Source organism: Aptenodytes patagonicus, chromosome 5 (genome assembly GCF_965638725.1).
Source record: "Aptenodytes patagonicus chromosome 5, bAptPat1.pri.cur, whole genome shotgun sequence".
In the NCBI taxonomy this organism is placed as follows: Eukaryota; Metazoa; Chordata; class Aves; order Sphenisciformes; family Spheniscidae; genus Aptenodytes; species Aptenodytes patagonicus.
Window position 1 is genome coordinate 15166137 of NC_134953.1, and position 26076 is coordinate 15192212.

At 35.9% G+C, this 26076-nt stretch overlaps 1 protein-coding gene across 7 annotated transcripts in view; it reads left to right on the forward strand.

Moving 5' to 3' along the window:
• Nucleotides 1-26076, forward strand: part of CPEB3 (cytoplasmic polyadenylation element binding protein 3) — a 100617-nt gene that overhangs the window by 39033 nt on the left and 35508 nt on the right. For 6 of the 7 annotated variants that reach the window (XM_076338795.1, XM_076338792.1, XM_076338796.1 and 3 more), the window contains exons 4-5: nucleotides 5967-6023; nucleotides 21377-21400. In XM_076338795.1, coding sequence (XP_076194910.1) covers nucleotides 5967-6023; nucleotides 21377-21400 — 81 coding nt within the window. The remainder of the gene's footprint in view (nucleotides 1-5966; nucleotides 6024-21376; nucleotides 21401-26076) is intronic. The other variant, XM_076338793.1, reaches the window with a different exon arrangement.

A 26076-nucleotide genomic window follows, 5' to 3' on the forward strand; every position in this document is an offset into this window, starting at 1 on the left:
ACCAGAGTGAACAGACAGATGTGTTTGCACATCTATTTGTGCGTAAAATTAGGGCACTCAAGCTAATCCTTTTAAAGGAAACATACTCTGTTTCCTTTCCATTTGAAACTCTGTTTATTTAAGAAAATCCTCTTTAACATTTTGTTTTCAGTACAGAATATGACCATTAAATGGTTCATATTTCTTAAAATAAGTGCTTTCTTCAATGATCCTGTAGTATGATCATACTTCCTAATTTGCTGCTGGCATCCAGCATGTCCTTGTCTTTGACCTGCTGAATCTGTTTTGGGCAGGATTGGTGGGAGTTTTTTGTTTACTTTGTTTAGTTTAAGGAGTGGTGATACAGATACCAATTTTTCCTTCTCTTTATTTCCATTTTTTCATTGTACTATTGAAGACTGGCCTCACAGAGACCTAAAGCTCTTTCTCTTTTTTCTTTTTTTTCCTTCCTCACTTCTCTACTGTTTTGAGGGTTTTGTATGTTTTAGCATAGATTGCTAGTGGAAAAGTCTGCTTTCATATTGGTTTATTTTATTCCCTCCAAACTCGCCAGTAAGAATACCAATGTTGCTCTTCTGAGTACAGTTCTAGAACTACATGTAGAATGGGTATATGTGTACATACACTACCCCTCACAAGTAAAGCCAAATTTCTTTTTATGTTCATCAGGTCTTGCTTTTAAAGTACTAATATTTTGAAAATATAACTGTTTTCAAGCGAAAAATGTTTGCACTCTTAAATATATGCAAGACTTTTGTGTTTTATTGGAGCAATGTAATTTACTTATGAAGAATGTATTTCGTTGTAATGTATATGCTGTTATATTTTATAGTTTGCTTTCTCTACTGATGGCATGCATTTGTTTAGTCAGTGATAGGAAGAAGTTAGTATCAGCAAGCTTTATTACTGATATTCATAACTGATAATTATATACTTCTGTTCACATTGCTGCAATATATATTTGCACAGTAAAAATATATATGTGTAAACACAGTAATACTTCTTCGTATTTCCCTTCTGGCAAACAATAGTATTTTTGTTCTGCTGAGTATGTTAACGTGTAAAAGATATGTAAGTCCCAAGTAGGTGTTTAAATTATGGGTGTGAACAAATGGCAGATAGACTTAAAAAAAAGGAGTGGGGGAGGGGAAAGGAAAAAGAAAAAAGCCAACAACCTTCTTCAGGGAGTTACCTTTTATGTTTATAACTCTTTATGCAGACCCTTGCTTACGTAGTTCTTGCTTTTGAAATTGTTTTGGGCATGTATGTTGAGTTAGTGTAGCATCAGTTTCAGTTGTTTGTATTTTTGGGGGAAGAGGAGGGAGAATGGTCTGAGGTCTACTCAGGTAAAAATGATTAAAATTCTTATATATACACACACATGCTTCATGCTTTTTGGCCATTTGTGAATCATGGAGCAGAGACTCACGGTTGAGCTGAGGCATGGGTGTGTGTGTGTGTGGGGGGATAGGTTGTCCTGTAAACTAGACCCCTGAATACATACGGCTCAAAATAATCTTCTTGTTTCAGATGTTTGACAGAATAGTGGTCTTTGATTTTTGCACTTTCCTGTGTCTAAACTTTGCTCTACCCCACTTGCTACCTGTCCATCCAAATAACTATTGGTGTTTTGCAATGCCTTTTGTTGGCACCAACTTTGAAATCATTTGATAGAAGAGATAAGAATGATAAAGGATGTATTATTACTAAGGAAATATAGCAGACCTAATCCTGTTGCCAGTTTCATTTGACCTTGCCACTGGAGTGTCTAGTCATAACTTGTAATTGATATCAACAATGATCTTAAGGACTATGCAAGAGGAAGTTCTCATTCCCAGTAAGGTCAGGACAGGTCAAAAGCAGGCCAGCTTTGCTATTTTCTAGCAAATCTTATGCCAAATACCAATTGCTGAATTGGTGTAAGTGGTTGATCTTGGTGAAAGACATGAGGTATAACAGTGCAAGAAGTTTTACTCAATATATAACCAATGAACATCGTTTCTTGGAACGTTGATTGTAACATGAAAATGATGAGAATAGGTAACTGTAATCTTAAAAATCCTTCACTGAGTGAGTGTTCATGTCCAGGAGCTGATTACGATTTCACAAGTTCAAAAAACCATAGAGCACTTAGGAAGAGAAAATTAATAAAAAGAGAAAATTAATTAAGAAATCTCTTAAAGCAAAAACAGTAGTTATAGATCTGGAACTGGTTAATCACTGATGTTTGTTTCAGACATGGGAAAATAATGGTAATACCAGCACTTATATACGAAGATTAAATCAAAGATCAGTTTTACACTTACTTGTAAACAGATTGTGCTCATAAGCTTGAATATCTGCGAAAACCAGTGGATTTTAAAGTTGAGGTTAAGGGGAACACTATAGGCAAGCCTGGCACTAAACACTGTCAAAAAACTGCAATAGTGGTAAAACTGTGCCTGATATCCAGGTTTGTTATTTCTGGAACAACGTTCTTTTTCAAAACTGTTCATGTAACTTGAAATTATCTAGACAATTAAAAAAAAATCAGATTATCTATTTGTGAAAGATTTAATAAAGAGACTCATGTGGGAAGGGTATAATTCCTTAAGTTACTGGAAAGATTTCAGAATTGTTTCAAAATCATGACTCTTTTCTACAAAGAATGAGGTGAAGTTAAATTCCATTTAACATCTTATTTCCAATATAATACAGAGGAGAAGATGCACATACTTGAGATGTGCTCTAAGAAGGAATTGGGCTCTCTGCCATGACAAGCATGATATTGGGCATACAGCAGAGCACTTAGGCAGTCCAGCCAGAAAAGTCTCTCCAAATGCTGTTAGGAGAGAGAATTTAAGGAATTTAATAACTTAAGATACAAAAAAGAGCAGCCCAGGCTGTACAAGAATCATTAAACCCTCGTTTATACTCTGAAATATTTAAAAAGCAAGAAGTATACAACTGAATTTTTTTTAACTTAGGAATTGAAAAGACTTACGTAAAAGAGCGATTATCGTTGCAGCCTAACTGCAGTAATATAAGTGTGTGTTATAAAAGCACATAATTGAAAATATACTCAGTAGATAGTTATGAAACCAAGACAGGCAAACTGAAAATGGCAGATGTACGCTGAATACAAGTACTGGGGATGTTGTTACTGGAAGGGTTCCTATTTATGACTTCAGTGAACTGCTGGAGTCCATAACTTCTGTGCTCTAACTTCTCTGTGTTTCTGCTTGTTGTGCTTAAGATTCTTGAAAAGTAGAAATTTTATCCAGAGATTTCATTTTAAAACTATAATTACAAATATGTGCTTATATAGACTTCGTAAAGGTCCAGGTAGCATACATGTGCTTTTCTTAAAATTGACTGTTTTCTGATAGTTGTTTCTATGTTTAACCCAAATATGTCTTTGAAAGTACATATTCTTAATTACATTTCCCAGTTTTAAATTGCACCTTTAAATGAATAAATTTATAATTTCCTTTTTGTGCTCTCTTCTTGTTCCTTAGATAATTATGCAGTTTTGTAATCTGCGTATGGCCTCTTTTTTCAGTTGAGTGATGTCCTTCAGGCAGCAAGATATTCAAATGTTGTAGCTAATATGAAAGGCTATATAATTATTGGTAACTAATTGTCTTACGATTGGTGCATTACCAGTCTGTTTTGAATGCTTTTCATACAGGTGTGTTTTGAAAGTATTCCATTAATTTGTTGCTATAGAATTGCACTAGGGGACCTCTGAAGATGCACAGAATTATCCCACACTGTTGCTTAGCTCAGCGTGAGAACATGTCCTTCTGCTTGTGCTGCTCTGTATTTTCTGCTCCTCTTAAAAGATAGCTGACAAGAACTGTTTAAAAATAGCAGGCCAAGGGCAGGTGACAAATGTCACACAAGCAGCACCTGGTCCAGTGACAGCCTGGAGGGAGGAAAAAACCAAACCCAGATGTCACAGATACGATTCTATTTCTGAAGCTGGTCAAACAGCAGAATTTCAGCTTCAGCAAAGGAAAAGAGAAGGGCCCATCCAAGCATTATGCATTCAAATTTTACTCTAGTTTTTTCATAGCAGTTCCCTTTTTTCCATTACAAGTATTAGTTTACAAGTATAGATTATTGTATACACCTTTTCTCTTTACAAGTAGTACCTGTAACCTCATGCTCATTAATATGCTGTTAAGGAAAAGGGAATTAATGTCAATCTGGCAAGATTTCTGAATATTTTAGCACAAGCTTATACTAACTGAAATAGTAGCAGCTTTAATGTTTCTGCAGTGTCAGATTAATGTGAAAATATGTATAGGAGAATTATGTCTGTAATTAGGAAATCTGAAGTAATTAATGAAGATCTCTTTAAGAAGCATTGCTCAAGGAGTTGGAAAGTAAAAATGGAAATTTTATTTACCTTCTTTCTGCCCCCACTTCTTTCTGGAGGTGCTGTTTGCTTCATAGTCTTGTGGTGGTGGCACTTTTTTCTAAAAGAATGAGAAAATTCTCTGAAGAAAATAAATATATGGGTTTTTTTAAACTGCTTGTGACAGTTTCAGAAGTGTACTGAAACTTCATGTTGCATCTGTTCAGAAAGAATATTAATTACAGCACAGCGGTCTCTGTGACTTGAAATAGAAGGCTTTAACTTATTGATAGGAACTAAAAATGTTGGAGAAGATTGGCTTTAGTTCTGCTTTGTCAAAGCTTATTTGTTAAAACTTGGTTTTGCAGAAGTATGGAAGAGAATTTACACTACAGGAACTTAACGGTTATATTGGTTATTCAGTATAGTGAGTGGGTCTTGAGCTCCCATATTTGAGGGCCAATGTAGTGAAGAAATGTAAACTGCCTGCTTCCTTAGCTCCTGAACTTAACTGCGAATCTGGAGAGAGCATATGAAATGGATTACAACACTTGTAAGTAACTTAAGTTACTTACATTATTTAATTGAAATAAATTTTTACGTGGCTATAATGATCCTTTTATATCTTTTTCCAAACAAGGACTAATATCAGTTAGAGCTTTCAAATTGTTTCGGGGGGGGTTAATTAAGAAAGTCCTGTTACAAAGTTTCTTCAGGGTAAGTTTTTAATACTTCAGCTCAGTTAAATAGTATCTAAACCTAGTCTGAACAGTAGTAGAGTTGGCTCATTTCTTCCTTTGACAGTAAAAGTAGATTTCAGTGGACTAAGTCTCCTTTGAAACAAAATAACCGTGTGTGAATTTGTTCCCACTTCCAGTTCCTGAAGTCATCAGAGATCTTCTTAAGCCAACCTTTCAATTGTTAAATCTCACCTGAGAAAATTGGTACTATTTTGCATCTCTAGCTTCCTGGAAACTGACACCAGCAGAGTTCATTTGAATTTCATGGTGAACCTTCTGTATATGATGGTCCCATATATGGGTCAAGAATAATTATTTTTCAAAGTACATATGAATGTACTCCATGAGAACAATGGTCCCGCTAACCCAGTATCTTATCTCAAATAGTAAGCGATAGCAGATTCTTAGGGAAGAATACAACAACAGCGTAAGCATTCTGTCTCCAACAATCTGTTAACTCAAGAGCTTCTGGTGTCATAGGCAGTATGGAAAATAGTGATTTATTTTTGCTGATTAAGTGGAGTTTTTGTAATGCTGTACTCGTTATTTGAAGCCTACTATAAATGGCATAACTGCAGCAAGGTTGAACTTTGAGGCCTTATTTTGAAAGGGTAAATGTAATACTTTCCTACTACAAAGCAAAGGGATGTATTAAAAAATGATTATTTCATCGTTTATTTTGTGATTTTCAGTATTTTAAGTACATAACAGTAAAGGTGTTACAGTGTTAAATATCTTAAATGTGTATTCTTGGGAAGTTGTCTTCAGTAGATGGAAGATTCGGCTACCCGGACTGTTCATCCTCTTTAGCAACTTTTCATATTAATAAATTTAATTCAGTTTGGAAATAAAAACATTAAAAATAGCTTTTATTTATATTGCAGGGCGTATGGGAATAAACTTCCATCATCCAGGAACAGACAATATTATGGCTCTTAATAGTAAGTAGTTAATATCTAATGACTAATATTGTAATGTTGAATATTATTTCTTACATTTATTGTGTACGTAGCTGTACAGTCAGACATAAATATGTGTAATAATATTTGCATAGAAGTTTATGTGCACCATCTTAAAACGATTTTCATAAATCAATTATCTCTGATTTTATTGGTAGAATTGGTGATTCTTTATATTAGCTTTATAATAGCTTTATGTGTTCCATTGGAAGCTTCATAATGCCTGCTATAGATAGTATTGCAAAACAATCTCTGTTGTTCCCTCTTTTGTGGGTGTGTATGCGTGTTAAATCTGTAATTTTAATTTCTGATCTCTCTCTAGACATATTTCTTCTTGTTGGGATGAGTTGTTACAAGTTTTGCATACAGCTACATTGGCTGATGGAGTTTACTTTGTTGGTTTCCCTAAAACATTACGTAGGCAGGACTGGAGAGAATGTTTAGACATCTAAATGATGAGGAAAAAGTGTGGGGCTGAATGTTGGGGAAAGATTATTGCTTTTGTTTGTGTTGGAAAACAAAAATAAATTTTAAAAATCCAGTCATGAACATACGCATTCAAAAACACCTGCCAAAATGGATCTGGAAGCTCTAGAGACAGCCTCGTATCACATAGTGGGGGGGGCAGTGGGGTGTTAGGCACCACCAGCAGAATGTAGAACTGAACTATGCAAATCAAAGCACAGTTTCTGTCCATCTAATCCTAAGAAATGCTAACTATTTTGAAATGTCCATTTTTGCTTACAATGTTGTATTAGAGGTGTTAGGATTAATTTACTAACTTCTCTAAAATTTTTTTCCATTGCACTGTCTATATAAGTTATACTGTGTATAGTTGAAAACTGCAGTTTTTTAGAGTCTTAAAATTGTATTATTGTTTGTGTAGTACCAAAGAGAATTAAAAAATAATTTATAAATGTGAAGAACTGAAAATTTGTAATAGACAAGATGCAAGGGTTTTAACATTTGGCTTTAAATGCGAGCTTTTGGAACCTATAAGACTTTGATTGTGCTCTTTTTCTTAGTTTGATACCGTTAATGATGAGGTGATATTTTACAGTTTCTGTTGTCATAGTTAGCATATATGCCCCATTTTCTTATGGGCACGTGAAATTATGGGAAATCAAGTAATTAACTGGGAGAAATGCTCCATTTAATTAAAGACTTTATTAAAAGGGGAAGCTGGTCATGTGGGTGTGCGTGTGCATAAATATGTTCTACACAGTACAGTCTGCTGCTGTTTGACATGAATTCTGGTCTCAGAATGTATTTGTTGTTCTAATGTGGGCATTTCAGTGAGCTGGTTGCAATACTAACATAATTGTGAAGATGGGAGATTGTGATTGAGTTTTGAGTTATTTTTAAAAATTGACAGTTACTATGAAATATATAGCAGTATTTCTTACAAAGTCTTATAGAGATTTTTGAAAGATAGGAATGAAAAACTGATACAAAAAGCTATATTATATACTGTACTATATCAAATCAGGGTTGTTTCATTTTGAGACAACTCACTTTTGTCCTAAATGGATGAATATTTCAATGTCTATTGTTGCTAGATAAACTTTAAAAAAAAAAAAAGTTGCCTTTTAAATGGAAATAAATTTAAGAAAATATTTCTTCTTCCCTAACTCCTTTGAAATTTTTACAGCAGATATATACTCTAATTGTTTATAAAAAAGTAATGATCCTTTGCAGCTACAGGCCTGGTATATGGCTAAAAGATTAGTATAGCTAACTGAGGGACCTAAACAAAATATATTTATGCATTTCCAGTATTTAAAATATTATGGGTTTATTGAAATATTAACTGTTTACAGACTTACATAAACCTGGATTCATAAATATGCAATTCATGCAAAATAGTAGTGATTGTTCTTTTGAATGACATTCAGCGCAAATCAAAAGTCTGGGTAAATTCCCATATATTTTCCCTCTCCTGCATCTCTTCTCCTTCCCATTCTTTACTAGGTGAGGCCACACCATTTTTGGCCATTACTAAGAGCCCAGAAGTTAGCATTATTGTACTGGTTTTTTGTTCTTAAATCTTTGAAGAGTTAAGAATAAAAGCAAGTATTCAAGTACATAAGCTTAAAAATTACTTTCTGTGATTTGAAGCCTCTTTTTTATGCAGCTAAACCTGAGAAATTTATAACTATGTAATTTCCATGTGATCTATTACCTTTGCCATGGGGAACTATACTAAGGAAAGTTAGTCCAATAAGAAATATTCTTTCCTGTGCTGGAATGGTTGTGGTTTGGGTTTAAAAAAATAAAATAAGTAAAATAAAATAAAAATTCCCCCAAAAGATTTCATCCCAGTAACTTCTGGAACAATTTGGAGAACTTATGTAACTTCTTTAAATCATAATACTTGTAATATCTATATATAATTTCTGTGAAACCAAACACCGTCTGCTGAATTTGCAAATCCAGCCTTCACATTCTATTTATAGTCGTTGCTACATAAGCATTTTTCTCTTTTCCTGCGAAGACACGGTAATAATCTTTAAGATGTATTACTCAAAGCTCAATTACTTACTAACAGTGTACGCAACCTTTTGAAGCTGGAAGACAACATAAGCTCATGCCAACAGCAATGCAAAACTTTACTTCATGTGTGGTAGGGAGAGGGGAAGTTTTCTGAGGGGTGTTCGTCTCTTTAGCTCCTTCTCATCCTTTATGGCAACACTTTCAACTGTACTTCAGCTGATATTCTTATTTATTGACTACAGCCTTTTGAAACTAGGGATTTTCCTGACTGACTGTCTTGAGCTACTGTCTGTAAATGTTGAAAGGGATTGTTTGCTTTGAGGGAAGGTGTTACTTGCTTAGTTGGCAGGGCTTAGTGTAGAGCATTCTACCGCCATTTTGTTCATCATTGTGCAAAGCTATAAATCATCATCATCTCAAAGCACTGAGTTTGGAAATAATAAAATTAGTGAGGTAGAAGAGATTACTTTTAAATGCATAATTATTATGAATCTTTTCTTGTCATTAATGGCATTATGCTTGTGTACATATACGAACTGTTGCACATGTGTATAAGCATGTTTATATTGTAGAGGCGCTTGAAGTTCTCTGTCAGAATTAGACTTCTATTGAGGAATGCAATGTTTATTCAGAGAGATCTGAGCATAATCCTAAAGAGCATTTAAACAAAAGGAAGATACAAATATTTAGATCTGAAACATTGTGTAAAGAGAAAAAGCTATAGCTTTTGTCTATACTAGCTCTAATTGAAATAGTGTTTTTAATCAAGTAGTGACATGTTTGTTAACTTTTTAATAATGTCATTCATACTGAGCTAAACAGTAGAACAATTTTTATAAACTTTCATCTACAGCACCTTATTAAATACAATTGATACTGTAATTTCTAGGGGAAATGTGGCATAAATTGCATTATTGATTTTATTTATGTAAATTCATGTATGAACTTAAAGAGAAACCATCTATTGATGATACTTTTAGTAGATGTTTGCAATACTAATTAAAAGTTATGTTTACAATACTAAGCAAAACCTGAAAATAAATTAATTTGCTTTCCCAAAATTAACTCAAAGGTGTCCTCCATCCCCTTCTCTTGCTAGTATTCACTCCTATTTGCAGTCATACATTTCTGCAGCCATTGCTTCTGGATGTTCTCTTGAGTTAATATGTGCTCCTTTTTAATTAGCTATATAAATAGGACTAAATGGTCAACATGAATACACAGTCATCTATGTGCTAGGTAGCGAGCTATCTTTAATGCTTCCTGTGAACTCCAGAAAGCCAACAATAAACTTTAGTGGGAGAGAAGTATAGCAGGTGAAAAAGGAAGACAGGGAATAAATGAGGGTGTGTGATCTTTCTAAGGAAGCACTGAACTGTATTGCTGGGATCCCAAACGCACTCCTGTAAAATGAGTTTAGACTAAAGGTAGTTAAACCAACAAATGAGAAAAACCCCTTTGTGAAATGCTGGAATTTTGTTTTTCCTAAAGCTCCTCTGTACAGTGACTTTGCACTGCTGTTGGGCTTCATATGTTCCATCTGCTTCCAGTGTTCATTCTTGCCTTATGTGAAAATAAATGTCATCTGTGAGGTCTGGTACTGTTTGCTCTCCATCTGACTGTCTTTTCTTCTTTTCATTAGTGTCATTTAGTTCTGTTTGTTCTGAATGAAATAATTTGAAAAATACATTAAGGCAAGGGTTTAGGGCACCTTTTTAGATGTTTGTGTAGAGATTTTGGTTTTGTTTTATTAACATAGATAATAATTATGTGGGGAGGTCATCATGCCATGACAGAAAGTGTAATGGCAGCAAAACAATTTCATTTTTTATTTTCATGCTTCTATTGATTTTAAAATTGCCTTGTCTCCTTGAGAGCTATTGTGCTTGGCTCTTCCTATATTCTGATGTATTGTTTTCAAACACATACAGTGTTTAGATATAACTAAGTTGCTGAAATAGCATTTTATATTTAAGTCTTTTGCCAATGCTATTAGTATACCTTGAAATGAACCGCTCTGAATAGAAAGTTTATTGAATTATTTTTGTCCTGCAAAATCTTGGGTTGGCAGTTTAATAACTATTAAAAGCTCGGGTTTTGTAGTGATAATATTCTGGGAAAATGGGCGGCTAAATTTCAAGAGGCATCAGTCTCTTCTAATAGTTTGGTACCTGCCTATAGGAATTTGCTGAGCTCTTTAGCCCAATTGCCAAGTAAGGTTAGTAATGTGTTACTAGCTTATCAACATATAAGGAATAATATAAAGGAATAAAAGACACTGAGAGAGCTAATAAGGTTTGCAAAACTAGACCTGATTTAATTGTGAAGAGATCAGAGTTTATTTAACTGGAGGGAAAAAATGAATGATGTAAAGTGTGACATAGCAAAGGCAGCAGGGTTCATAAGAGTCCCAGAGTGTGCGAACTGTCACTTTATACATAACCTTGATAAGTCTTTCAGAACCAGCTGTACAAACAGTTAGTATTGATGCTGCCTTGGGGGCCGTGAGGCAGGCTAGCTGATATCTCAAAGTCCCTTCTATACCTGTTTAATAAAAAAAAAAAGGGGGGGGGGGAGGCAGGGGAGCAATAAAATACGCTTTTTCTTCTTTCTTCCCTTCAATTTTTTATATTAGCGTCTGAACTTTCCGAGATCTGATTTGGCTATTACTGAAGTCAGTATCTCTTATCAGTGGCTGCTCAAATCTTTTTCTAGCAGAGGAAGATTTCTTAAATTTTCTTCCTTTTAATCCAACTTTGTAGCTCTTTACTACCTTCTTGTTTGCTTTTTTTTCCCCACCGCTTTTCCTGCCTCATAACCTCACCAATGTGCTTTCCTTTCATCTATGTGATCCTCTCTATTGTGGGTGAGTGCCATCTGTTTCTGTGGAATTTTAAGAAAAAGATTTGCCAGGCTATTCCACAAGCATTATATATGATGCTAGAAGAGATGAGACTGCAGTCCAGAATTAGGTTTGGTAGACTGGGAGCAATATGAAGGAAGTTCCTATCAGCCTGGCTGTTAGAAATGTGAGTTTTATCATTAATCTATTTTTTAAACTAAAACAAAGAAATGAAAATAGATAAGCCTTACCTCCTGCACAGATACTTGGCTGGTCAATATGCCTAAGGAAGGAAGAGCTAAGCTGGTTAGACAATAGTTTTGAGTATCAAATGCAGTTCACATGTGTGATCAAGTGTTTGAGGTCAAATGTGTTGGGCCTTAACTGCATACAGCTTGCATATAGATTGTATTTTTCCGATGATGGGATTCAATTGTATATGTATGTCAGCACATGTTATCAGGGAGATTGTTGTAACGCTTGCATCGCTGGCATTGGAAAAAAGTGAACCAGAAAGGACTGTTGAGGCTAATATCACAAAACTGTTGCAATGCCCATCTGCACGTCCAGCCCATCTATCAGTGGAAATTGAGCACCGCCTTTTGAACCACTCTTATATGAGCAATAATTTGTCCCAATCCCAAAACCCAAATTATTCGAATTATATGTTTTCTTTCAAAGACCTCTTTAAAAAGACTGGAGGATAGAAGTCTTGTTCTTTGTGAACAGCTTTTCTAGCCATAGAAAAAGGAGAAGAAAGAGCATTATTTTCTTAAACAAGCTGTTCTGTTGCATTGCTCATCATGAAAAATAACCCCTTGAATCTCAAATGCTGAAACATGCTGAAGTAAAAATAATTGCAAATGCTATCCCTGAAAAAGTGGGGCAAGCGTTCTGCAAATAACGGATTAATGTATACAAAACTTCCTTTGGAAGCAAATAGATTTCTGTACACATAAAGCTCAGTACAAACGTACTATGTCAAGGAACCCAAAAGTTAATATAGTGAACCAAGTTTAAGTCTTTATTCTCCCAAATGTAATTCTTATTTTTCCCCATGTTTTTATGCACATGACTTACTGAGTTTTATCATGTCATGTTCATTTATCAGCTTGCTTCTTATCTAGATAAAATCCAGAAATTGTTATTCAAGAAATAGTATTTTATACTCAGTTAATTCATGCTGGTTTTATTAAGCATTGGCCTCATTTTTGTATGCAAACTGTTCTTGTCAACCTTTACTCCTATTTTAGTTAGTAAAAATGTTGAATTTATTCTAAACTATGTTTATGTGCATATAATTTGTACCACTCGACGTAAAAAAATTGTTATTCAAATTGCTTCTGCTTTAGCTACTGCCTTTCATATACCTCCAACTGTATGAAAATCCACTTTTTAAATAGAATGTTCCTTACCTAGCTCTTATTCAGTGATTCCCCCCCCCCCCCCCATTTTGACAGTTTGTTAGATAACCTTGACCATTCAGACAGAGTAGCATGGACTGACAGTGATCAAAGCGGAAACTTTTGATTTGTCTTTCTGGAATTGCAAATATGATTTTTCCACGTGGGTAGTTTGGGACAGGTTGGTGAATGGTAGATACCTTTAAAATCATAAAGATGTAAATAAAGTTTATTTATGTCCATTATCGCAAATTAATTGACTGAAATGAACAAAGTCAAGGATGTTTCCGAAAGGAACTTTGAATGTGTGGCCCAAAGTTTAAAAGAAGTCTAGTACTTTACAAAGATGCAATATTCATATGTCTCATCTCAGAATTTTATGATGACTCAAAGGAAATCTTCAAATCCATTGATAGTAATTCTATGTTGCATGCACTTCTTGCATCTGCGTTTCTTGTTATATGCACACAAATACTTGATCTCAGTCTGTGTATTTTTAATGACGTAAAAATAGAGTTCCTAGATTATTCTGGTCATTTGCTTTTTGTTACTTTAGCAAAAGAGTTCTTCAGTGAGTTCAAGGTGTGTGCTACAGAGATACTGTTATAGCAAAGATACATTGTGTAATTATACTTGATTCTCTCAGTTCATCAATTCATTTTCACTGGCATGTAATTCACTTGTAAACTTCCATATCTCTAAGAACTTCAGAGACCCACTATTCAAAAGAAAAAGCTTGACATATTTTCCTTTCTGATCTCAGAAAATTATTGGGCAACTCATAGTGTCCTAAAGCAAGTATTGTTCTGAACTGCTGAGTGCTTCAAGATTACAAATGAGTTTTCCAAGTTAGAAATAAGATTCTAGTACCTTTGTAAATCAAGGAGGTTCCCAGTCTTGTCAAATAAACTTTTCTTTAGCCCTTCTAGCTCCAAAATTTCAAATCTGGAAATGTTGACTTTTTTTTTTTTTCCTCATAGAGATAATGCTATTTTAAGTCAATTTAAGAAATGTCTTTAAGATTTCCTTGAAATGTGTATCTTTGATATTGCGGACACATTATTGTGTGAACAAGATAAGTACCAACAGTGAAGAAAGCATGTTTTTAAAAATCTCAAAATACTTTCTGTTAAGTCTTCCGTAAAATGTGATAATACAAAAAAATGGCGTCGCTTATTTCTATATTTGAAATTACCTGCTCAGATTCACTTTTACCTATGATATGGAAAGAGGGTAGATCTAGTTCTTTTGAGTTAATGTTTTATGGATTCACAAATTTATTATTTCCTTGAAATGCTAACTATTTGACCCATATACAACGTGCAGATCCAATCCTGTATTACAATAAAGTAATGAAAAAAAATCAGAAAAGAAGTCTCACTGAGATCAGATGTCAGTAATTTGTAAGTCCCTATCTTATTTGGCATATAAGATCTCATGGCTTAGGCATTCTAGTTAATCTAAAATAAAGAAAATTTTTTAAGGGGCGTGCCTAACCAGGAAAGATTATTTTCATGGTCCAACATAGTTTAATAACATTATAATAAATGTGTTTTCAGTTTCTTAATTTTACAGAGTTCTTCCAGTAAGGAGCGTCATGCAGTCTTCAGACTCTAGCACAAATTAATCCTGTCCATACCTCTGCTGAAATCTGTGAAGAGGATCTTTCACAGCTTGTCAGTTTTATGTTGCTGTTAGAATCTGATTTAAAAGACAAGTCAACAAATTAATTTGGCAATATAATCTGCTATATGAGGATACTGGAAGTACATCAGCTTGTCTATAGACTTAAGTTATCAGATTTTTAATGAGGTTTGATGCACTTGAAAAGGTTCTCCAGAAAGTTTTCTCTCATGAGTTATTAATTAAGCCACAATGAAGCTGCTGAAAGCTTTTGATCTGCTTGATGTAGGTGAACAATACTCAGGTTTCTATACAGAACATTTTCTTGATGCTAGTGATAGTAACATGTTGAATAAATATCAGCATGTGATTGATTGGCTTCATAAAAAAAATGTTTTAAGAAGGTGATTGTGTTTCAGTCAAGCTTGTTAATTATTCTACCAACTTTCTCCTTTGTAGCTAGCTGTCTTCCCAGGGGAACTTTTCCCCACAGTTTCTGATCCATAAAAATTGAACCCTTAATTAGAGATTAAGCTGTTAGAGTAGATACTCATTGTTTCACATGACTAATATCTGTTGTCTCCAGGAGATCAAGTAAGGTGGTTTTTGTTTTCACAAGTGTTTCTTAACTTCAAAGGCTTGGTTCACAGGGATGTTGAACTAGAAGTTATTATTACGCCTTCTTGTACTGATGTATTGTGTCAGCATTTAATTGAATCATGTCAGATGATACACATTTCTAGGTTGAGCTTTTGTGTAATCATCACTGATACCTATTTTTCCCAAGTGCCACCGATTTTTATTTTCTGTTGTCTTATAACTGAAGTGTATTGTGAACAGTGCATACTACAAGCCTTATATGAGTATAGCCAGCCCAGTTACAGAATAGTAAACCAGTACAAGCCCTAAAGCATGCATAGGTTTTTGAAGAAAAGTGTTCTCATGGCCTTCCTATGGAATAATCCTATTCCATAGGAATAAATTAAACTGGTGACAGCACATAACTTTGGGTTTTGGAAACTTTTTGTCTTTGCAGCCTTGGGCAAAGCTAATGAGGCTGATAACAAACATCAGTTTCACTGCTTTATTTCAATTTTCTCTATTCCCTTTGGAAGCTTAATTTTTTTTTTTTTTCAGTTAGCTATGCTCTTTCCTTATTTTGTATTGTCAAAATAGCTAACTACTAGAATATAACTTTCTCTGGATCTTATAACTGTTCTTTCTTATAGTCTGTCTCTACTGTGACTGTACTGAGTTACCAAGAGATGAAAGAAGCTGAAACGCTTCAGTTTGGGGAGGAGAAGGCTGAAGGTGAATGTGATGGAGCCTTTGAAAAATCCCAGGGGAATGCAGAACTGCTATTCACCATGTTCCACAGAGCTAGAACTAACGGAGCAATTGGTGAAACTTCTGGGAGATCCACTTAAAACCCACAAAAGGAAGTGCTTCTTTAGTTTACTTTTGGAACTTGCTGCCACAGGAATTTGTGGAATCAGATAGTATCAGCAGGTTCAAAAAAGCATTAGACAAATTGTTAACAAAAGGCCTTTAAGCAGGGATTAGAAGTAGGTGAGAGTGTGCCTCCTAACATGTTTCATCCAAATACTGTGAATGCTAAGGTAATAGGAGAGAAACATACCACTGATATTGGCCAGTCTAACATGCTCTTTCTAGTGTCACTATTGAAGACTGAACACTTGTCTGGATGGTTCATTGGTCTTACCCAGCAGGGCATTGCATATGAGCTCTCATAGGTATTCTAGCTGAGCTATATGGTTCATGTCTACGTTATGCACTAAGTTAAGTTCATAAGAATATGTTTTAGTCACAGTCCTTTCTTTTCTGTAGGTTGTCACTTGGTTTCATCTCTTTCAAATAAATTGCAGAACACCTGTCTTGCTAGTAATAATTCTCAGAAATCATTTGTGCAATTCTGGTATTTATTTACATGGTTTGCTTTTATTACACAAATTACACAATGTTCCTTTTTGTGTTGGAACCTTCCAACACAAACAACAGGGCAAAACCAAACTTACTCCCAGCCTACGTAGTGAGCTGAAGAATGAAGGTGGTTTACTTGTTGATATACAATAAGCTATGTCCTGTTGCTTGATTGTGTTCTTGGTTTTCAGGATGTATGTTAACTGAGCAAGAGTAACTTTAAACAGCAGAGTAACTTCCATCATCCACATAACTTGTCTTCTCTTGCCAACATTGTCGCACTGTGGATGTTCTGGTCCTCTGCCTTTCCAGGACCATAGGCAAGGGTTGTTAGGTCACTCTTTCCTTCTGAATCCTTGAGGGCTATCTTGTGTGGATGTGTGCTTCTGCGTGTCACACAGCTATGCTTGTCTCATAAACTGTGTTATCTGGTGGCTCACAGCTTAGACAGGTGTACTCTTCACTGGGTAAAAAACTGGCTGGACGGCCGGGCCCAGAGAGTTGTGGTGAATGGAGTTACATCCAGCTGATGGCCGGTCACGAGCGGTGTTCCCCAGGGCTCAGTTTTGGGGCCGGTCTTGTTCAATATCTTTATCGATGATCTGGATGAGGGGATCGAGTGCTCCCTCAGTAAGTTTGCAGATGACACCAAGTTGGGTGGGAGCATTGATCTGTTCGAGGGTAGGAAGGCTCTGCAGAGGGACCTGGACAGGCTGGATCGATGGGCCCAGGCCAACTGTATGAGGTTCAACAAGGCCAAGTGCCGGGTCCTGCACTTTGGCCACAACAACCCCATGCAGCGCTACAGGCTTGGGGAAGAGTGGCTGGAAAGCTGCCCAGCAGAGAAGGACCTGGGGGTGCTGGTCGACAGCCGGCTGAACATGAGCCGGCAGTGTGCCCAGGCGGCCAAGAAGGCCAATGGCATCCTGGCCTGTATCAGAAATAGTGTGGCCAGCAGGACTAGTGAAGTGATTGTCCCCCTGTACTCGGCACTGGTGAGGCCACACCTCGAACACTGTGTTCAGTTTTGGGCCCCTCACTACAAGAAGGACACTGAGGTGCTGGAGCGTGTCCAGAGAAGGGCAACGAAGCTGGTGAGGGGTCTGGAGAACAAGTCTTATGAGGAGCGGCTGAGGGAACTGGGACTGTTTTAGCCTGGAAAAAAGGAGGCTGAGGGGAGACCTCATCGCTCTCTGCAACTCCCTGAAAGGAGGTTGTAGCGAGGTGGCTGTCGGTCTCTTCTCCCAAGGAACAAGCGATAGGACGAGAGGAAATGGCCTCAAGTTGCGGCAGGGGAGGTTTAGATTGGATGTAAGGAAAAATTTCTTTACTGAAAGAGTGGTGAAACATTGGAACAGGCTGCCCAGGGAAGCGGTTGAGTCCCCATCCCTGGAAGTATTTAAAAGACGTGTAGATGAGGCGCTTAGGGACATGGTTTAGTGGGCATGGTGGTGTTGGGTTGATGGTTGGACTTGATGATCTTAGAGGTCTTTTCCAACCTTAATGATTCTATGATTCTATGATCTCAAAAGAGTTTTGTGGCTCTTCATGAAATTGTACAAGTGTGTTCTTATGTCACCAGTAGACCCCTTCTCCCTTGACTGCCAGATAGATGTTTGCAAAATGCAAGCCTTTAAAGTTCTTTTTCATCAGTTTCATATAGCTTTCCTTGAGATGCAGTTAAAATTGGAGCATTTCAGTTGAATGTGTTTTGATTTATTGCAACAATGGGTAATCTTAGCTGGAGGCTTTTGAGAATTCCAATAGTGTTAGCGCTAAATTTACTTAATTGCATTGCAAGATTTGGGGTTTGGGGAGTTTGTTTTGCTTGCTTGTTAAAAGCTTAGAGTTCTGTTCTTCAACATACAGTTTCACATTTGTAAAAATATACTCGGCTTCTGGGATGAGGTGAGTTAATAGTTTCAGGAAGGTTATCAGGAGGTAAAAAAGAATGTATTGTTCCTTTGTATTTGAGTACATGCAATCTGGGACACAGTGGTTATGTAACTTTCTACCTGTCAGAGGTAAAGAAAGTTGCAAAGGGATGGAGAACCACTAACACAGAGGTGATCATTCTGGGAGTTGCACAACTAATCAGTGCCTGCTTGCAACAATTCACATTTTACATGGGAAAATGCACTCACTGCTTCTTAAAGCAGGTATGTTTTCATTAATACTGTAATGTTGTATGAGGTACCTAGGAAAGAATCACTTTTGTGCTGAATTTTGAAACCTTTCAGGAGGTGGTTTTCTGTGCAAAATGATGTTCATACTTGGCACCAAAACCAGCATATGGGAGTGGCTTCATCGGTGGTGGTACAATTTTGGGAGCTCCCAGTCTCTTTTCTTTTGTCTTCTGTTGGAATTGCCCAAGAGAGAAAGTAACTTCAGATACATAACACTGGTAACTTCATTGTTTGTAGCAGTACAATAATTTTCTTATTGGCTCCCAAATGTCTTCATTCAAGAATAATTTCTAAATCGCTAAATTTCTAAAATATTTACTCAAACTGGAGGTGTTATGAAATTTACCTGATGACCATTCTATTAAATCTGTTGTGCTCTGAACTTTGACTTATGTACAAGATGGGTATTTTTTATTAACTTGTCTGAAATGACACATTCTTATTTTGCATCCTGTGTAAACAACATAATAAAATGTGTGCTGACATTCTTAAGTTACCATGCTGAATAACTGTCAGCTTGTTGGAAAAAGTAACATTTTAATGTAAATACTGGATAAACTTGAGTTCATTTTCAAATTGTGTGTGTATATATATTAAAAAAAAAAATATAATCAACAATGGTGAAACTTCACCTTCTTTGAGTGTTTAAATGTGATGCAATGTTTTTGAATCAGCAAAAGCTGATTAGGCTGACTGTCTTCCTGTTTAAGTGGATTGCACTATTTTCCTCCTGGAATTTACAGGCAATTGTAAATATACCTTCAGTAAATTTTTTTTATGGACACAAAGATTATGTGTGTGAGTGCATATATAAGATAAAAGTAATGTTATACAGTGCAGTATAACATTGAAGTGTTATAATACATGAATGGCAATAGGTTATTCTAAAATTTACAGAAGTCTGTGGTAGATTTCTGCCATCATGTACTGTTATCTTGTCCAGAGCCTAAATGTTTACATTAAGCGTATAAAGCTTTATTTTCTTAAAAAGAAACACAGAAGTCTTTTTCATCTCATACTAAAGTAATGCTGCTTTATTTAATTTTTAGATTGGTAACGTTGTTTGAGAAACCTCTTCCAGATAAATTATTCTCAAAATGATACATGCTTAGTTTTTGGTGTATGGGCATTTAGCAAGACCAGGACTTGCTACATGAGGTCTGACAGTGATTCTTTGCTATCATAATAAGTAACGAAATACAGCTTTCGCAGTAACTAGAAAGGAGGAGGATTAATTTTATTCTTGCTGCAAAGCCAGCTCTAGTATTAATTCTCCCTATCACTTGCTGTGCAAGGAGCAGAGTCTCTTTCAGGGCTTATCAACTACCTCACTGTGGCTGAATAGTTGTTCACACAAACAGCCCCTACTGTCTTTACATTAAACATAAATTGTGAAGGAGTTCTTCATCATAGCCCTTGACATTTTTTTAATCCCCTTAATGAAACACTCATGTAGTTGCTCTTCTGTGGCCTCACTGATGGTGGGGGAAAAAGACAGAGGTGTGTGGTATCTGAGACCGTGTTTCTTCAGGGCTTGAGGAGGAAGCTACTTGAGTGGAACAGAGGTTACTAGTGCCTGTGCTGAAGGAGGTTCAGCCTTGCTCTGGGTAGCCCCTGTGGCCACTCAGAGGTGACAGCCAGGGGACCAGTCAGCAGATGAGTAGTCCTTGACTAGCCACAACTGATCAGTCATGTAATTGCTGGCAAAAGAAAAGTAGGTAGGGAAAGCTGAGGGGTATAGTAGGACACCTCAGGATGTGCATTTGAAGATGGAAGTAGAAAAATGGGAACAATGGAAGGCTTTATGGTAGAGGACACTTGGGATGTAGAAGGAGGGAGTGGGAACTAGATGAAGTGGGCTAAGGGGGAGTGTAGGGAGAGCTAAAGGAATCACACCTAAAACCTGGGCACATAGGGTAGGACCAGAAGGCATTGTGTTAGGTTTGGAAATGAGATGGGGTTGGGAAGGAGGAGGAACACAAATGGTATTGCAGTGAAGAGAGAAAGAAACAAGACAAGGTTCTATTACCTATTGCCTACGCTCATTTTCTCTTGAAAAACTTCACCTGATCCCTAGCCTTCCACATTTAATTACCTTGGAAGACCATAGATATCTTTTGTGACAGATTGAAGTCCCTGTGTAGAAGACACTGTTTTCCAGATTATTTTCTGGTATTCTAAAATTTCAGATAAAAAATGCTGCTTTTTGCATTTTCCATTATATCATGAAATATGCTTGTACAACATTGTGGATTTTGCTATTGATGCATGTGTCATTGAAATGCTGTATTTATTCTGGTAGTTATAAAGACGTTTTGTCAATCTGTTTTTATTCATCTGAACATACTGGCTATTGAGTTCATATTGTTTTGGTAGGATTTTAGTATTTACAGATGGTTAATTATTTAAATTGAAACATAATCGGAAAATATGTTCTCCACAACTAATTAATAAAATGCAAAATGAATTCTTTTAATTAAGATTACTGTTGATGAAGTTGATTGCCTCTTAAAACCATAATCCTAAATTATTATTTTATACTACTGTAAGTCTGATATGCCTGATTTTTTTTAATACCTTTGCTATGTAGAAAACTTGCACAGCAGGTATGTTCCTTTTTTTTTTTCTTCTCCCCCTCTCCCCCGGCTCTGTCATCTTCAAACTTTTTCTCTTGTCTTGGGTTGTTTGAATTTCATCTTGCACTTTTTTAATGTCTTTTCCTTCTTTATGGTGGGAGGGGAGAAAGAGGAGAGAGGGGAGAAACAGGTAGAAGCTACATTTTCTTTGCTTTTGGAGCTAAATCTAATGACAGCTGTACCCACAATTTTCTTCTGTGTTTACATGCAGCCAGGAGCTATGGGCGGAGAAGAGGTAAAAGTATTTACTAAATGTTTTGTTTGCTGAATAGTGGGAGAAGTAAATATTTAGTTCTCTTACTGTAAGATGATGTTACCAATTTTAACATTATTTGATTGATCAATTGCTTCATATAAATCAATCTCATATTCTTCATTTGCAAAACATCTCCCTTTTAATAGCAGCTTAAAGCAATGGTGATCTTGAGCTGATAACTTCAAGTGTGTTGCTATTACTAGTGAGCTGGAGGATGACTGATTTTAAGGACTCTTTCATGACACATATTTATGACTTCAAATGCGTAATGTTCCAAAAAAAAGATTGTTTTCAGGTTTGGGGGTTTTTTTGGTAGAACTGCAATGTTTAACTAGTACATTGAACATTTAAAAAATACTTTTTTCTTAGATGAAACACCTTTCATTGAATATTACGCTTGAGTATTACATTGGATTGCCTTAGGTAGAACATTGTAAATACGAATACTAATAACTGTCCTCAACAGTGAGTATTGATGATGATGATGATGATAATAATAATAATAATAGATACAACATTTGAGCACATTTTAACTTTATTTCATCATAGGCAACCCTTAAAAAATAAAAGCAGACTGAAAATATTTTCCAAATGGACAGTGCTGCATGTAAGTTTATTCTGAGAGATTAATGAACATGGACAATAGCAAGCTCGCTGACTACCAAGAAAGCTACTAATGTACCTTATATTTATGTACTGTGCTGTAGCTTAAACAGACTGGTTTTTATTGAGAAAATAACGGTGAAGATTGCAGCTTTTAACAATTAGAGTTGGGCAGTGCCATCTGCTTGAGGTACTTTGGCATTAAACTTCATTTATTTTCTTTTTCATCTATGTTCTGTGACAGCTGTGCATGTGACACCACTTCCTTTTCAAAATGTAGAATTTGCATCACATTTGTGAAGAAGCTTGGAGACAAACCTAGCCACACAAGCAAGCCGATAGCGTATAAGTAACTTGTAATTTGCACATATGTATGGATTGAGGTAGTAGGCTGTATGGGCTGTACTAACACAGTTAGAATTTGAGCTGATTTTGTTCAAAGCTGACTGGTTTTAGTGTTTATTTGATAGCTAAAACAAAAAGAAAAGATTTAAAGTTTTCCCCACAAACTTACCTTCCTATTTTTACCTGCTTCCAGAGAACAGGCTATTGTTAACAGATGTTGAAAGCATCCTAATACTTATACTTTTTCAGTGCTCTCATGGTACTGAAACAAATTGGAAGTATGCGGAGTATATAATATTGTATACTCTCTGTGCATCTGAACACTGTTTTAATTTCATTTTAAGATTGTGGCAAGTGTTTCCAGGTTGATCAAATGGCACCAAAGTAGGGAAGGAGGTGGGAATCAGTTGGAGGCGATTAACTTCTTGCAACTCATATTTACTTGCAGAAGCGAAATATAGTAATGTGGCAGTAATTGTGATAAACACCCTGTAGGTTGTTTTATACAAATTGTAGTGATGACAAAACAGGGCAAACAAGTTCTGAATGTGCTGGACTTTCAGAATTCTTTTTACTCTACCAAAAAAACATGTTTCACTCCATAATAATGGTTTCCTATGTGAAATTCAGGCTTTTCTATAGTAACAAGTAGATTTGTGTGTGTGTGCGTGTGTCTTGTCATTAATGTTAGGGATTTTGTGACTTGCCTTATTCGTACAATATTAAAGTTTGTGATATTCATGCTTTTTCATTACCTTGAGTTTTATAATGTTGTTTTGAGCTTTCTTAACCTTAAGAAACATGAAAATCTACAATAGTCTGTTAAAAAAATGATGTTTTGTTTATCAAATGTTCTCATATATCCCTCTCTATTATTGTTTTTACTGTTTGCATTGTGATAATATGCAGAGTACCCAGAGGCGAATCTGTGCAGGGACTCATTTCATGTTTATTATACTTGGATTTGTTTGATTCTGTCACTGTGACTAAGCATCTTCAGTGAGAAGAGGTTTTGTCAGAAATTTCTTGGGGCTTGCCATAACCTATCAGTTCTCTACTTGATCTTCTGTTTTTTTTTCTGAGTAAAGAGTCGAGCATTTCTTTGTAGGTATCATGCTTAGAGCTGTTGAGTCATGTTCTTTTAGGTACGTTGTTTTAACTTTTACAACCAGTTTTTCAGGTACAGATGTAAGCACAGCTATGGGAAATCAGCCCAAAATCTCTTCTGCTACACTGACAACTCAGAGATGCCAGGGGAGGGGTGCAGGAGTGTAAAAATAGGGCATTTAGTGATGCTTTCCCATAATACTGTCACAGAGATTTGCCTCTGGGGGTTTCTTGAGGTGACATCTCAATATTTATTGCTTCAGAATGGGTTTTTCTCCTGTTCCTGCTCATTCCCTTTTCTGAACCTACATAAACTTTTCAGCCACCTAAAAAGCCTGTGGCAAGGGGTTCCACAGCTTGACTTGCTTTCAGCCTTGCCATGTACTGATTGTGTTCAATGCACTTTAGTTTTCCCTTACTGGAAGAGACAGTGAATGACAGAATCATTCTCTATTCCCTTGTCTGTATGCTTTCCATTATTTTAAATGTATAGTTCATACATTTAACTCTATACTTAACTATAAAGTTTCAGATCATCTTTTGCATTTACTTAAGATGAGTACAATGCTTCCAGACTGTCAAGCATCTGGCATAAGAGGTGATATCTTGCTTTTTAAGCTGCTGTCCATTTTTATTATTTCCTTCAGAACACAGCACTTATTCAGCTTTGTCTGTAGACCTGTATTTTAGTTGAACACCTCGTTCTAGTATCTGTTAATTTGTCAACTTCCACTAATGGCTCATGTTTGTTGGTTTTTTTCATTTTTTACAAAAAAGTAGGTTGGGGGGGTGGAAATTAAAAGATTATTTTGCTTCTTAGTAATGTCAATCTCTTAGGGATATTCTCAAATTTCCTACTTTTCAATGGCTTTTCTGATTTGATATTTTTACAGTTTTAGTCTTCCTAATTTCTCCCATGCATGTATTCTCTTTTATGCTGAAATGCGTATGTTTATATATGTGCATGACCTGTTTATCCATTAATGGAATATTCATCAATAGTCTTTCCTGTTTTATGCTCTAAACCCACCATTTCTGACAACCAGTTACACTAGGCTTTGAAGAGTAGCATCTCTAAATCCTTCTCTGATTGTGGCATTTACCCTGTTTTTTATGTTGGCACTTAAAAGCACAGTAGGATTTTTGCATCAGTGGATTTTTGCTTCTGTGATCTCTGTCAATGTTGTGCATTCAATATATTCTTTCTAATCAAGACTTTTCTAGTACCTGGTGTTCATAAAAAATCAGGCTGGTGTTCTGTGTCAGTCAGAGCATCTTTCCTGGTTTTTGTTTGTTAGCTTGTTTTCCATATGTGGCATTGCTGCTTCTTTTTGTAATCTGTCCTTTACTACTGGAGACTCAGACTATTACTGATATTTTCAGTGTATACATTTTTCTGACTAGTGTCCCTCTGCATGTCTTGATTTTTCTCTTTGCCCCTGTTTTATTTCCTGTACTTCCTTGTGCTGTTAATACCAGTATGGTATTAATTCTTCCTTAGGTCTTGCTGGAAGTCAGTTTCATGTGATCCATTACCTTTGAATTTAATTATGTGCCCTGCTACTTATATTTGTTATTAACCCCCCTATAAACTGTTTGTATCAATTAATTCTAATTCCATCCCTGGGAGCAATCCTCCATGATATGAGGGGACAATTAGCTTTTTCAGAGTTGAGATGGGGTTCCCATTTATACATCTCTCAGGATTTAATTTTTCAACTCAGGTACAGGGAATTATTAAATTCTAAAGTTGGCATGTTCTACAGTGCTGCTTACATACAGACTTTGAATATTTCTTTATCTTCTGGGTTAATAAATCTGTTCTTAAGATAATGTGTGTATACTTTGGCAGTAATAGCAACAAGTTAATTGCATCAGATGGTCACAAATAAATTCTTTACTTTCCATTAACAAACCGAATAGCAGCCATTTATGTTGCTTTTTGTTAATTTATTACTGAAAGAGTGTTTTAACACTGAGTAACAGCTTAACAGGCTGTCCTAGCTAACAACTTTTTTCTTCAAGTGCAAGTTTTTTGTGGTTTCTTTAATAAGATTTTTTTCTCTTGTTACTAAGCTTCTTGCTTCACCTACATGTTTAATATCCCCAATACAAGGCTTTTCTATGTTTATTTTGCTGTTTGCCCCCTTACTCAGACTGGGCCTCCTTTCACTCGAGGAGGAAGTGATGCAGCCCTTGTGGTTAGGACCCTGTAAAGCACTCTGAAGGAGACTGTCCTGCTCTGCAGTGTAATGGCTTGAGGGATCTGCTCTTTAAGATCATTCCTTCAAGATCTGTTACGGAAGATTTAAATCTCTAAGAATCGGTTTGAAATGTAGAACTTACGAAGGTTCTTTCTATAGCTGTGACACAATTTCATCAGATAACTTGTTGGTTTTCACTGCTAGCCATTTGCAAGGGTTTGTTTTAAAGTCCAATTAGGTTTATTGTCTTGAAAGGATAATATAGTCTTGGAAAAATAGAAGCAATACTAATGAACATCATTTGGATAACTGGACCACTTAGCTGGGCCCTTTAATGCGAATTCTATTAAAGCAAAACAGTAAAAGGAAAATACAATGTTTTTTACTGAAACATTT